The 13106-nt window shown below is 30.1% G+C and overlaps 1 protein-coding gene across 1 annotated transcript; it reads right to left on the minus strand.

Moving 5' to 3' along the window:
• Positions 1-1365: 1365 nt before the first annotated feature.
• On the minus strand, positions 1366-9970 carry LOC136976196 (ionotropic receptor 21a-like). Its single transcript, XM_067271423.1, has 7 exons — positions 9828-9970; positions 6548-6638; positions 6155-6313; positions 5939-6086; positions 5636-5868; positions 1697-1950; positions 1366-1612 (listed from the first exon to the last, which is right to left on the minus strand). The coding sequence occupies exons 1-7, from the start codon at positions 9968-9970 to the stop codon at positions 1366-1368; spliced, it is 1275 nt and encodes a 424-aa protein (XP_067127524.1).
• Between the last annotated feature and the right edge of the window lie 3136 nt (positions 9971-13106).

Below are 13106 nucleotides of genomic sequence, written 5' to 3' on the forward strand. Positions count from 1 at the left end.
TTGTAATCCGAAACTGCCTTCACCTTATTTTCTAGATACCGTATGAAAAAATTATACATTAGTATATTTGCCAACATAAAACTGAATACATATAAGTCTTTATGAAAGTAAGTATTGTTTACTTGAAGACTTACATATTTACCAGAATTCTATACATAAAATTACGTGTCCTGACTGACTGACTGATTGATCCATCACCGCCCATGGTACGTGATGAAAATGCACACTAAGGCAGAGACTCCACTAGCCTAAAAACGGGTGTAAAACCCCTCGCCGTAAAAGCTTTTAATCACGTGACCATGATATTTTACTCCTGAGCAGGTCGTAAAACCAACGTAAAAGCGAGTTGAGCAGTGTTCAACTTTCGACGCGAATACGGCCGTGAAACTGTACCATCCACCAATCAGAAATCAGTGAAATCTAGGTCATTGTGACACGGTGTGAAAATGGCGAAAAACGAGCTTTTGTGTATGTTCTCTCGTGGTTACTTTAGAATAGATCTGGAAAGATTTATCGGAAACATCCGAAAGTATTCGTGTATCTACGACTAGAGGTGTCTCGATTATAATAATGGATGCCTAAAACACATGATATGGACGGCCAAAGGGAAATCCTTCAATTTTGTGGAGTATATAATAAAAAAGCTAAGCTTATAGGTGGTGTATATTATCTTAATAATACGATAATAAAAGTTAATTAATATATGAAAGTAAAGATATTATTTTTACTACATTTGTAATTACAGTACCGAAAAAACTCGTAGAATATAATCATTGTCTTTATATCGATATATCACGTATATATCTGTACAGGTACAACTTTGACAACACCGTCGCCGTAAAAACTTCGCTAGCCGGACCTCCACCGCAATCCTAGCGCAAACGTAAGTAGGTCACGCGATTAAAAGTTTTTACGGCACGGGGTTTTACGCCCTTTTCACTCTAGTGGAGTCTCTGTCTAAGAAAGGATTTTTCGAAATCCCTTCTTAGGCCGAAACTCCACAGGCGCGGGAGAGGTAAAAGTTTATGGCTTAACCTAAAGAACGGCTTCTACTGAACAGTACTATTTTATATGCGATTTTTTGTTTATAACTACGTTTAGTTTTCATTGAGTTTTGTATTTATAGAATACTTAGGTGTATTAAATTGATATTTCAGACATTGTTATAAATATTTTTATATATTTTGTTGTTTTACCTAAATGTTCGAACCGTTTTAAATTCAAAAGCAATAATTTTGTATTTTAGCAGTTTATTCAAATTTCGGAATTTTAGTTACATTTAAGATAGACATGGTGGTGTTTAAATTGAAGTGATGTTTTCTGATCTTCATTGAAAGTGCACTGTGAAGAACGATGAAATAGTTTCTAATTGGAAAATGTATTTTCAGCAAGAAATCCTCTCAGTAATACTTTTTTTGTTAACTTTGCAATCAGCAATTCTGAAATTAACGAAGAAAACGATAATGCATATCCAATAAGCAGTAAAATGAAAGCGCCGCCGAGTTCTTCTAATTTTAAGGGATGTATTGCTTGAACTGGAATTTCCTCGTCAGCGTCATTTTTAAGTCCATAAATTTTGTCAGTAACACCAGTTGAAATCCAATTCGATATTCTTGAAAAAATTAAATGGAAAAATATTTTAAGGATTAAGAATATCATTTGTAAAATAAATATTAAAATTACAAACAAATCTTACATTGTGTTTAGTTCCCTCTTGTAACTAAATTCTTTGTTCATCGCAAACGCTGAACTAAATATTAGAAGTGTATCGTCAGAAATAAAAACATTTCCGCGTAGCTGTTGTTTTAATTTTTTCAGTTTAGACTTCGTTGATATAATAGCAAGTCTCCGGTTCTGTAAATGTCTGACGACAACATCCATTTCAGTGAAATAATTATTATTAAATGTAAGGTGCTCTTTTAATATCGACCCATCTTCTGTTTTCGATTCCTACAAAATACGATATGTCAACTCTGCAGATTTATAAATGTCAAAAAAATATATAAGTTATTTAAATTTCCTTAGTTATAGGGTAGCTGGTCTTATTACTTTTAACTCTGTAATCCTTTCATTTCCGGTATAGTATTTCATACTGAAAACAAATATCCAATGAAGCAACTACGTACAATTTATTCCTAAATTTTTTACCCAATCCCCATATTATTAAGACGTATTTAAAATTATAAACACTGGATACGTAGTTGTACCTGGAATGGACTTTCACCTATTGTTGTTTTTATATGAATGTACGGGCAAATTATTTATGGAACTGAAGCAAGTGCATCGCCAAAGGGGGGAGGAGCAGGAGCGGGCAGCTGCCCTCTCCTAAAAATTCGAAAAAATTATTTAAATACTAAGTTTTAATTAAAATAATTTCTTAGGCTTCTTTAAGTTAAAAAAGTGTTTTAATTAAAATATTTCTTTTCCGGTACATAGTAAATGATTAAAACTTTATGAATCGTTTTTATTTTACCTACATACAATTCATATCCTCTATCAATTTACTTCATCTTGTCCTCCCCTGGCCCATTAGCTGGCGTCATCCTTGCACTGAAGAGAAGTTGAGAATTTACGTCGGCCTGAAATGCACACGTAGAAACATGTGAATAATAAATTGTATGTGGTTAAACCATTGAATATGTTTTTTCTGTATGAAATAATATATTTGATGTAAAATGATTATAGAGTTAATACTAATATATATTTAAATGGTTTATATAAACATTTCGGATCAGATGCGTAGAAATCTAATGTTATTCTAAGTATTATTTGGAGTATTGATATAATGATTGAACGCTTAATTACAGTATTATTTTTTCTAAAACTGTAATTATCAGAATTTTTACAAATACAGCTGTGCTTTTTTCCATAAAAATAAATTGTGTGTGAATAATTTACTACTTAAATAAACCAAAAAAATGTATAAATTCCCTAGTTGAACTTTATAAAAGTGAAATTTTCAAATTTTCAGCTAATGTAATTATTAGCGAATTGGTTTTTTATTATGTAAAATTATTTAGGGAAAAACATTAAAAACCATAATTTCTTTTTTATAAGTTAGAATCAGATTAATGCAAAAAGATTGTGAATTAAGAAGTACGTAATAAATGTTGACACTTGAACGCTGTAAGACTAGTTTAAAAGGCGAAGAATTAATCCATAAGCCATTATATAACATTTATTAGCATTGTTAGTAAAATATCGGAAGGAATGAATGGAATCTGATAGAAAAAAAATTAATAAAATAAGAATAAATAAAAAGTTTTGAACTATAACATCATTCAGCAAATCATCAGAAGAAAATTTCATAAAAAGTTTTATTATGACATATCTGAAAGATAAGAAATGATTAAAACTCTAAGTACAATTCAATATAATATATGTTTTATGTTTAATTTCGACCTGTCTGATATTTACCGTTTTAACAGTTAACGTTTACGTTTCTTTCACATTTAATACTTTTCAAATATTTATTTCTGATTCTCGTCGTATTTTCTTACAACAGTAGCAAGTTAATATCATTCCAGAAATATTTCAAAAATTTTCTGATGACTTTTTTTATGGTAGAAAATCCCTTCGCATTTAGAAAGTAATTTCATTTCGTATACGGGAGAGCGGAGCTAGTTGTGACAGGCAAGTACTGACAAGCTTATCACTGTTTTCTTGAAGTTGGTAATACGAAACTCCATCATTGCAATATTCTATGTATGTCGCTTAAAATTGCGTGTGAAGTTTGACAGAAAATATTGCCCAGCATTGAAATTATACTAATTAATATGCTTTTAGTGTTTAACAGTAAAATATGGTTGATGCTTTAAGTAGGATTTGTTCAAGCATACGATGAGGTAAGTTTATAGTAATTTTATATCTATGGGCAACAGTCCTTTGGACATTAGTGTACAGAATGCTGTGATGGCAATACGAATTTGTCGTAGTTACAGAGACAGAATTTTAGAAAACGGCAGATGGAGCTAGTTGTGACACACAACGAAGGAAAAAATTATTTTTCTGTTATACGAACTCTGTTAATCTGCGTTTAATATCCAATTTCTTCTGCAGAAATGGTGCATAATTACAACGGGTAAACGGAGAGAGCAAAAGCAGTCTTATAACACTACGTAAGAGTGAGTAAGGAATAGTAAAGAAGGTGTATTTTACAAGACTCTTCAATGTCTATAGAATGTCTGTACTTTGATGTGTCACTAACGTCTCCTATCCTGATGCTGTTAAATTCACATAAACTGTATCAACAATGATTCTTATCATGTTTGTATTCATTGTCAATCTAAAACACACGAGAAAAGTAAAGATGGTTATGTGAAATCGGGGGGGGGTGCCGAATAAGTCGAACCCCTCTCGATTGTCACCAATGTGTGGATTTATAGATCTTACCCAAAGTTAACTTTTTTTAACTGCGGTATTATGGCGGCATTGTGTATATATTATAATAGGAAAAATATTCCAAATAAATTCACAATACGTTGTTATATACTTGGGTTCTTTTATGTGACTACAAGTTTTAAGTAAAAGCCTTCTCCCCGTTATTGTTTGGACTTTGCAAGTCTTTTACATTTTTCTCACTACTTGTCCCATGCGTGTCACAACATGCCCCATGATTGGGCATATTGTGACAAGTCGTACACTTGTGAAAAATAATAAATTACTCCAAACTATTTAAAGCGTGCTTAAAAGTTTTATGCTTACATAATGTGGGAAACAACAGTGTATACAATCCATATGATTTTATTTTTCGAAGTGCATGTAGTATACACATTATATAGTTAATAGTAAAAACTGTCATAACTAGTCACGCTCACCCCTAGTAATTCTCAAAGCAAACGTTGTGTAGTTTATACAGATATATATCAATAAAGATATTAAGCAATATATACTGATATAAAATGGAATACTGCAAATTTTGCATAAATTTGAAGAGCACATGAAAACTTTATGAATATCTTCAGAACAAGTAGAACGCTATCTTTATGCACTGCAATTCTCCCCTTTTCTAAATAGTCTAAACTGTTGTATTCTAGCATGTGTAATAAGAGAAATTACCTAGGAATACAAATATATATATATATATTGTGTGTTCGCTTTTGTATATAAAATATTTGGAAAATTTTATATATTAAGTCATTTTTCTATTATTTTATAAATCGAGCGTTTATTAAGAATCCCAGAAATTTTCAACATATTAATAAGATATAATATAGATAACTCGGAATTACTTATTGAGATTTCAATATTTGTGAAAAAATTGATGTTAAAAGTATTTTCAATGACTGTCTACCATATTTTAACGTGTAGAAAATAATTTGGGAAACATTTTTCTATAAGACTTAATATGTCACGTAACAGATAAAATAACTAGCATATAGAGTATATGGACATGTGTAGTATTTTAAGATTTGATTAAACGTTCGGAGATAAACAGAAATATTTTGATTTAACGGCTTCGTAAGGTTTTTTTAAAATACCCAAAACAATCTACACTTAAAAACATTATAGGCGAATTTAATTGACTAACAATATAATTAATATTATTAGAGTAGTTGCGGCCGACGTTTTCAATGCGAAAACGTGAATGTCTGACGTTCACGTTGAAAACTTAGTTTCGCAAAATCGCTCTTACCATTAAAAAGGTTCTAACAGCAACATTTGCATATATCCCACATTCGTAATCTCCGTTTTTCACGGCAGATGCCAGTTGGTGAAAAGTTTTCGGTATTGACTGTTCTTCAGAAGCAGTAAGGAAGGACACCAAACATCCGCTATAGCTGGATAATAATACCAAAACTGCTAATAACCAACTTCCAATCGTTAATCGAAGTGAATAGTGATTAACTTGGCTTAAAATATTACTTTCTGCAATGCATAACGACAAGGAATTATCTCTCAATGTCAATTATTTAATATCTTAAATAAGTAAACTTACCTTGATTACTCAACGTGGAAAACAGAAACCAAAATATTTTTCTGAACGATAATCCAAAGGCTTTTCCGATTATTTTGTAATAAGCGCGGATCATAAAATACAATGCAAATCCAGAAGTGATAAAAGATGCAAAGATTAACAGCCAAACCTTTAAGATAAAATTTCGGATTCATTTTATTGTTAAATTTTGGATTAATTTTACAAATATTTATTTACCTGAAAGGAAAACGGTCGGAAGAGGGCATTCCAACTAAATTTCATTTTTGGAACCAATAAGAGAAAAGTGTTTGGGTGCGTGGACACAGCTGTAGAAAAATCGGATACCTGAATTCGATCGTAAGTAAGAAAGATACGCTTGAAAAGGATATCCGCTTCCTATAAAGAAAATGTGCGCCGAAGATTTAAAAATTGATTTAAAAGTAAATTATTTTGAAAAATTTCATATTCATCAGAAGTAACATAATAATTTTATGCTTCTTAGTGTTTTTAAATATATTCTTACAAGTATAATTATATACAGAGTTATACCCATTGTACTACAAAATTTAAATTGTAGAGCTGATTAAATAATTTAACGATATAACGTAACTTATTTTTCAGTTTATTTACCGATTTAACAACTTGTCCAAAACATCCGGTATATTCACCAAGTTCGTTTCTTCCTATAACCTTATCTTGTATCGGCTTGGCTACTTCATAACTAGAAATAAATACATTAGAAATACTTTGTTTATTCAGTATGGTCTGTACTAATATTAAATATATGTTAATATGTTAATATCTTTTACAATCATCATATTTGAAAAATGGTGAATAATGTATTGCCAACCATTATAATTGTTTTTCTGCATTACACGAAAGATTCAAATATACCGAGTTGTCTGGAAGTCGTTTTAACATTTAAACCTTTAATAAATTTTCGTTTGTTAATTTATTATATATATATTTTTTGATGTATTATACTAAAGAAAATTGAAGTTTTAAAATTACTTATGATAATTGGGTTAATGTTACCCTATGTCACAAATCCGAGTGGACCCTTTCTGTCGCATCCTCCATAAGAGCACCTTGGGATATTTTCACTCGAATGTCTTTCTTAATATTACTTTAAATCTACTGGATAATCCGGAGACTAACTTATGCTCGTTACTTCGCTTAATCTCAAAGAAAAAAGTTCTGGTTTCGTGGAGATTTGTATCGTACGTGTTTTGTGTATGTTATAAAACATGCACAAAACACGTACGATACAAATCTCCACGAAACATTGTTCTAAACTATAGAGTTTAGAACAGTGTTTCTCAAACTTTTTGGTCCGCGACTCCCTTTTTTGCACTTAAAAATTTCAAAGGACCCCGAAGAATGAGTATGTTTAGAAAAACATCCCGGAGGGAGGGAGTTAATTTAAATTTAGGAGGAGTTAGTTTCTTTGGTTTAATTAATCTAGCCCATGTTGAAATTTCTTTCCATTGCATGTCTCTTTGAGTTGAATTTTTGTCAATGTTAAGAATAACGAATTTTTTAAAAAATTATTTCTTTATTTTTCACAAACAAAATAAATATATTGAAAAATATAAAAACAAAAAAATTATATTTTGGAAGTGAAGCTAGTCTCAAAACGGTCCGATTCAGCACAACAAAGTCCTCAGAAAAACAAGCAAAACTTACCACTCACGATGGAAAAAAAGTCTCGTTCAAATAATGGCGCGTCTTTAAGTACCATCTCATGTTCACGCCAGTACTGCCAGCTAAAAAAGTATATCAAATAAAATAATATCGGAGTAGCCCAAGATATAGCCAAATATTGCAGCACTAGCGTAAATTTTAATTTGCTGACTGAAACGCTTTCGGTTGATCGGTTTTCGGATAAACGACGCTCTACTGTATTTCTAACTCGACTTGCATACAGACGCAACGCTGCTAGTGAACACCGTTCCAAATGACAACGTTGTTCTATTATAGTTTAGGCGAAGAGTGGAACTCGGGTGATTCCCCAATAGCACACAAATTTATGAATATTATATTTAGACTCGTATTAAAATATTTATATTGTTATTATTATTTATATGTGCAATTTATTTAAGTAAAAATTATTTTTTATTTCTATTATTTGTAAACATGAATCCATAGTAAATTTATAAAATATTTGTAAAAAAGAATTGATTTGGCATCAATTTTTCAGCGACCCTCAAATATTTTTGCGACTCTCACTTTGAGAATCACTGGTTTAGAAAGACGGTGCGATGATTTTGAAAATAAAATACAAGGTTATTTTTATGCATCTTTCGTCAGTTGTAACAAGATAACTTTGTGGCAAACATGCTTTCGAAACAGGACAGAAAAAAATTATTAAATTTCTAAACTGTAAAGCAACTTATATGCACAGTATATAGGTATGTTTCCGTTTTTGTGGATATTAATATAGTTGTTTAAGTGGGCTTTTACTCTGTTATTTCAAAATAAAATATAAATTTTAAACGAACTCGAAATATTTTCATCACATAAATTTGTAGGTCTATAACAATTGTAATTAAGTATACAGTATTTCTGAAAACATAATTTATTTTTTCTTGAATATTTTGTATAATAAATAATGCCCGAATTTTGAGAATGAAAAACAAATTGAATTAAACATTATAAAGTTAAAATTAAAAACAATGGGATCGGTTATTAAATAAGTTAAACTGATAATTCTAAAAAAGTATATTTCCAGAAATAAAGGAGTTAAATTACGCCAGTATTTTAATTAATTGTATTTACATAATTTACGATGCAGTAATGTTCGATAATACGTCTTTTTCGAATATTTTTCGTTATATACAGTGTTTTAATATTATTTCTATCAGTTATACCATTTGTAATGTTACAATATTGATGCCACAGAGATTCAATTCGTTTTAGTGTAATTGCCGCTTCAGAGATGGATCACAATTTAAATGTTAAATTTAAATTGTGATCCATTCCATGTGATCCATTTATATCTGTGTTAAATTTCTCGAAGTCGGATAAAAGAGAGTAATTTTAACTTGTTCATTTCCGGAAATACGTTTTTTTAGAATTATTATTTTAACTTAAATAAACATTTTAATTGCTGCTAAAAAATTACAGAAACTGAGTGACAAATTAGGAGAAATGTCTTTTAGTTTAAAGTAAGTAAAAGACACAATGATGAGAGAATATTAGAAACAATGCTAAGTATATGAAATTTACACGTTCGAAGTTTATTCGTATAACTCAAGCCGGATGTTGAAAGAATAACGCACCATAGGAGCGCCTGTGGAAGTGTGAATGCAGCCCAGCAAGCACGATATGCAGTGTACTGCTCAGTTGTTATGTTATTATGCGCAATTATGCGAAAATGTAACGCAAAATGTAGAAATAACAACATTTGTACCACATACGTACAATACTGAGTTAGCAATAACTAGTAGGTTGTTTTAAATCAAAAACATTTTAATTCAAAATAAAATTACATGTTAATTTCATGTTTCTTTTTTTGAAATGAAGAAAAAGAAAAGTTCTCTCGTAAACTCCAAGAGAAATGGAGTTATTAAGAGCTATATCTGAGAGTAATGATCCAACAACAGCTACAAAGAACTGCAAATGATTTCGGCAGTTAAGTATACCGGCAATAAAATTAAAAAACTCTCTAGATCTTGTCGTTCAAGTAATTATTCGGTTAACACTACCGATGTTGTCTGTTCTTCACTCGCAAGCAAAGCGGATTTTCCTGCGCCTGGGAACAGTTTGGTCCTGTTGTTGAACTCCACAAACATTTCTTCAAAGTTTATCATTTCCTTATAGTCTTTTAAAAATAAGACTTTTGACGATGATGTTGGGACTTGTACTGATGATCACAGAACCTCTTGAGAATCGTAAAAATAAGATTCACCTAATTCCTATTTTTAGAGCCTGAATTGAAGGAGTTGGGTTTACTATGAATATGGCTATGATGCGATAGCTACATTGTCTGTCATAACCTCCAAGTCTTGGGACATCATCCAAGTCATTCGTGCGTCGAAATATAGCTACCATTCTTAAGATTGTAGTATTTGATAATAGAATCGATCGAAATGCATGAAATCGCGCAGCAACCTTATGCTACATACTAGAAGATATATTTTTAACATCTCGCTTGTCTCTGCCTTCGTAACTTATATCTCATTCTGTCACACAAAGCACTATTCTAAACCGACTTTAATTAACTGTTTGGGGCAAGATCATACCACCGCCGCAGACACAGTAATTTGTATCACTTAGAATGCTTGCAATGCACTGTATATTAATAAAGATTCTCATACTGTACAGTACAGTAAATATTTATTAATAATTAACGAAAATCAGAATCAGGAATTACATCAACAACTCTTGAAAGCACATTACAAACATACAATCTGCAAAGCGATCACAGACGGGAAATACTGTAGCCTACCTATAAATAAGAAAAATTACAACAAGTTTTAAAAGGTTTATCTTTTCCGCATTTCTATATATGTTGATGTATACACAAACACGCGCATACAGTATATAATCAGTCGCGCACACGTGTGCAGGTAATGAAGCGAGTGTTACGTCATAAGAACATTTTCAAACTTCGAAAATACGTTTTTAGTTTTAAGAATTGAGAATTCTGTACAAGAATAAAGTCATATAAAAATTAAAAGCAAAATTACTCACCTAATATTTAGCATATTTACCAGTGTCTCAATAAATTCTATATTTTCGAATGGCTTTCCCTTCCATTAACTTTTTGTAATCCTCCTGAAAAGTTTAACGAAATTAAGTGCACTATAAATCAATTTACATTATTTTATTAAATTAATAAATTAAAATACTCGCCTTTGTCATAGAAATTTTTATTACGTTATATTTTTTCTGGTTCTGGGCTAAAAATACAAAAAGATAAATAAATTCTACAAGTTAGTATTAGTTAATGTAAAGTTATTAGAGAAACGTAGTCAAGAGTCAAGCAATTGCTCTTAAATAAATATAAAAATTACTTTCAATTACTTTCAGTTATTTAATTAATAAAGCAGTTTATAATAATCATACCCTACTAATAATTCTCAAGTAATACTTAAAAGTTAACCAATGAACTTCATACATAATTATTTTCCACTAATCACTTTAAATTTTTTAAATGTAATCATTACTTAAATGATTTTCCAATGATATTTGCATTACTTGTCAATTACTTAACCTATTGTAATTGTTTAAAATTGATGGGTTGCATCACTAAATTTATTCTGTACAGAAACCGAAATTTTGCAGGAAACCAAAACACTGCTACTGAAATTCAAAATCTTTCAAGAACATGGAGAATTTCAGTTGTTTATATCAATGACACCAAACGAGATTTCAAATACGCGATTCATACTCACGAAGAGGATGATGGCCACTTAGATTGCTATTAGGCTAGAACCTGACGTCACAACACGAGTTGTGACGTTAGGTTCTTTAGCACGTCACAACTCGTTAGGTGAAGCACTCGTTAGGTGGATCACTGGTGGAGCAACTGACGTTTGGTGAGCACTGGTTCTTCAACGTCTCAACTCGTGTTGTGACGTTGAAGAACCAGTGCTCCACCTAACGTCAGTTGCTCCACCAGTGCTCCATTCTTAGTACTTTCCAAATGAGAGAGAATTAAAGTTTTTTTTTTCCTCTCCGTGAAGATCAATAAGTTGAATATATAAGATTAGTATCGTTCTTCATGAAGAGTTTGTATTGTATATAAAAACATTTAAATGCCCCAGTAGTAATGTGTTTTATATTTAGTTAAAATAGCAGCTGAGTTAAAATGGATTATTCTTTATAATTCATAAATTAAAGAAAATACTTACTTTCAATTTACAATATTGCTCAAGTAATGCCTAATAGAGAAGAAATAAGCTAAATTATAAATAAGTTTTAAATTTTTGATAGATACAATAGAAGTGTGCTTATTATATTTGGTAATAAACGTTACAATTGTTAAAACAAAATTAAAAATTTGTATACTAAATATACGCAGACGAATGTAATATTATTTGAGAATGTTGAATATAAGAATATGAATAATTATATGTTTCAAGAAAGAATTTGAAACAAAAATGTAAATTTTTATTTCTCAACACAATGATGATAAGAAGTTGTTTAGAAATGCAGAATGCTAGTAGACAGACAATCGAATTATTGCAACAGTTCATTCGACACTTTTAATGATTTTCTTATGATCAAATTAACTTTATAATTTGGCCATGATTATTATTGCAATATATATTTTTCAAATTTATATATGAATTACTTCGATTTATATTATGATGTTTCTACATACAAATAAGTGAAAAAATCGAATATAGTAGCTCATTTTAATTTTACAGTTAACCCTCCGTGATTATATAATTTTATTGCACATCATAGATTTAACAAACACTTCATGTAGGCTGAATACAATTTTATTAAAAACGTTATTTCATCGAGTGCAACACTCGATGAAATAACGTTATACAACTTATTGCAATATGCAACATATTGCAATAAGTTATATTGTGACTAAAACTAATAGTTAAACAAATATACCTGTATACGTGAAAAAGAACATTTAATATATGTCTAAGATTATTTCTGGAAAAGTTTTTGAATTTTAAATCAATTTATAATTTTGCCATTTCGAAAGTTAAAACAAGATTTTATTTATAAGATTAAAATAAAGGGTCATTAGTTAATCCTCGTGCATTTCAAATATCAATACTTTAATAGCTTAATTTCTATAAGATATAAGAAAAATCTGCAAAATGTATTAAGAGATGATTTTCTCAAGATTTAACATCTGTACTCTGAGACAAGTATTGTTAGTTCAAGTAAAAGTAAAATGCAATTAATAATTTTTTCTATGGAAAACATTCTGCACAATACAAAATACAGAATCTGCAAAGTAATTCATGTCTGAATTATTTTATAGACTATTTCCTATAGAACAGATTTTATTGAAACTATACATTGTGTAAAGACTTTAGAACAATTTTGTATTGAACGTTTTGTGTAATTTCTTTATATCATCTAAAAGTTTTTCTTTTCTTAACAGAAATATTTTGACGATTTTTTTTAACTTTCACTTGCTGCCACTTTTTAGAGAGGAAATCACGTGAATTTAATTTAAATATTTTTCTCGGAATGGAGTTACATATATGAC

The sequence above is a fragment of the Centruroides vittatus genome, unplaced genomic scaffold (genome assembly GCF_030686945.1).
Source record: "Centruroides vittatus isolate TY-2023 unplaced genomic scaffold, ASM3068694v2 contig_397, whole genome shotgun sequence".
NCBI lineage: Eukaryota > Metazoa > Arthropoda > Arachnida > Scorpiones > Buthidae > Centruroides > Centruroides vittatus.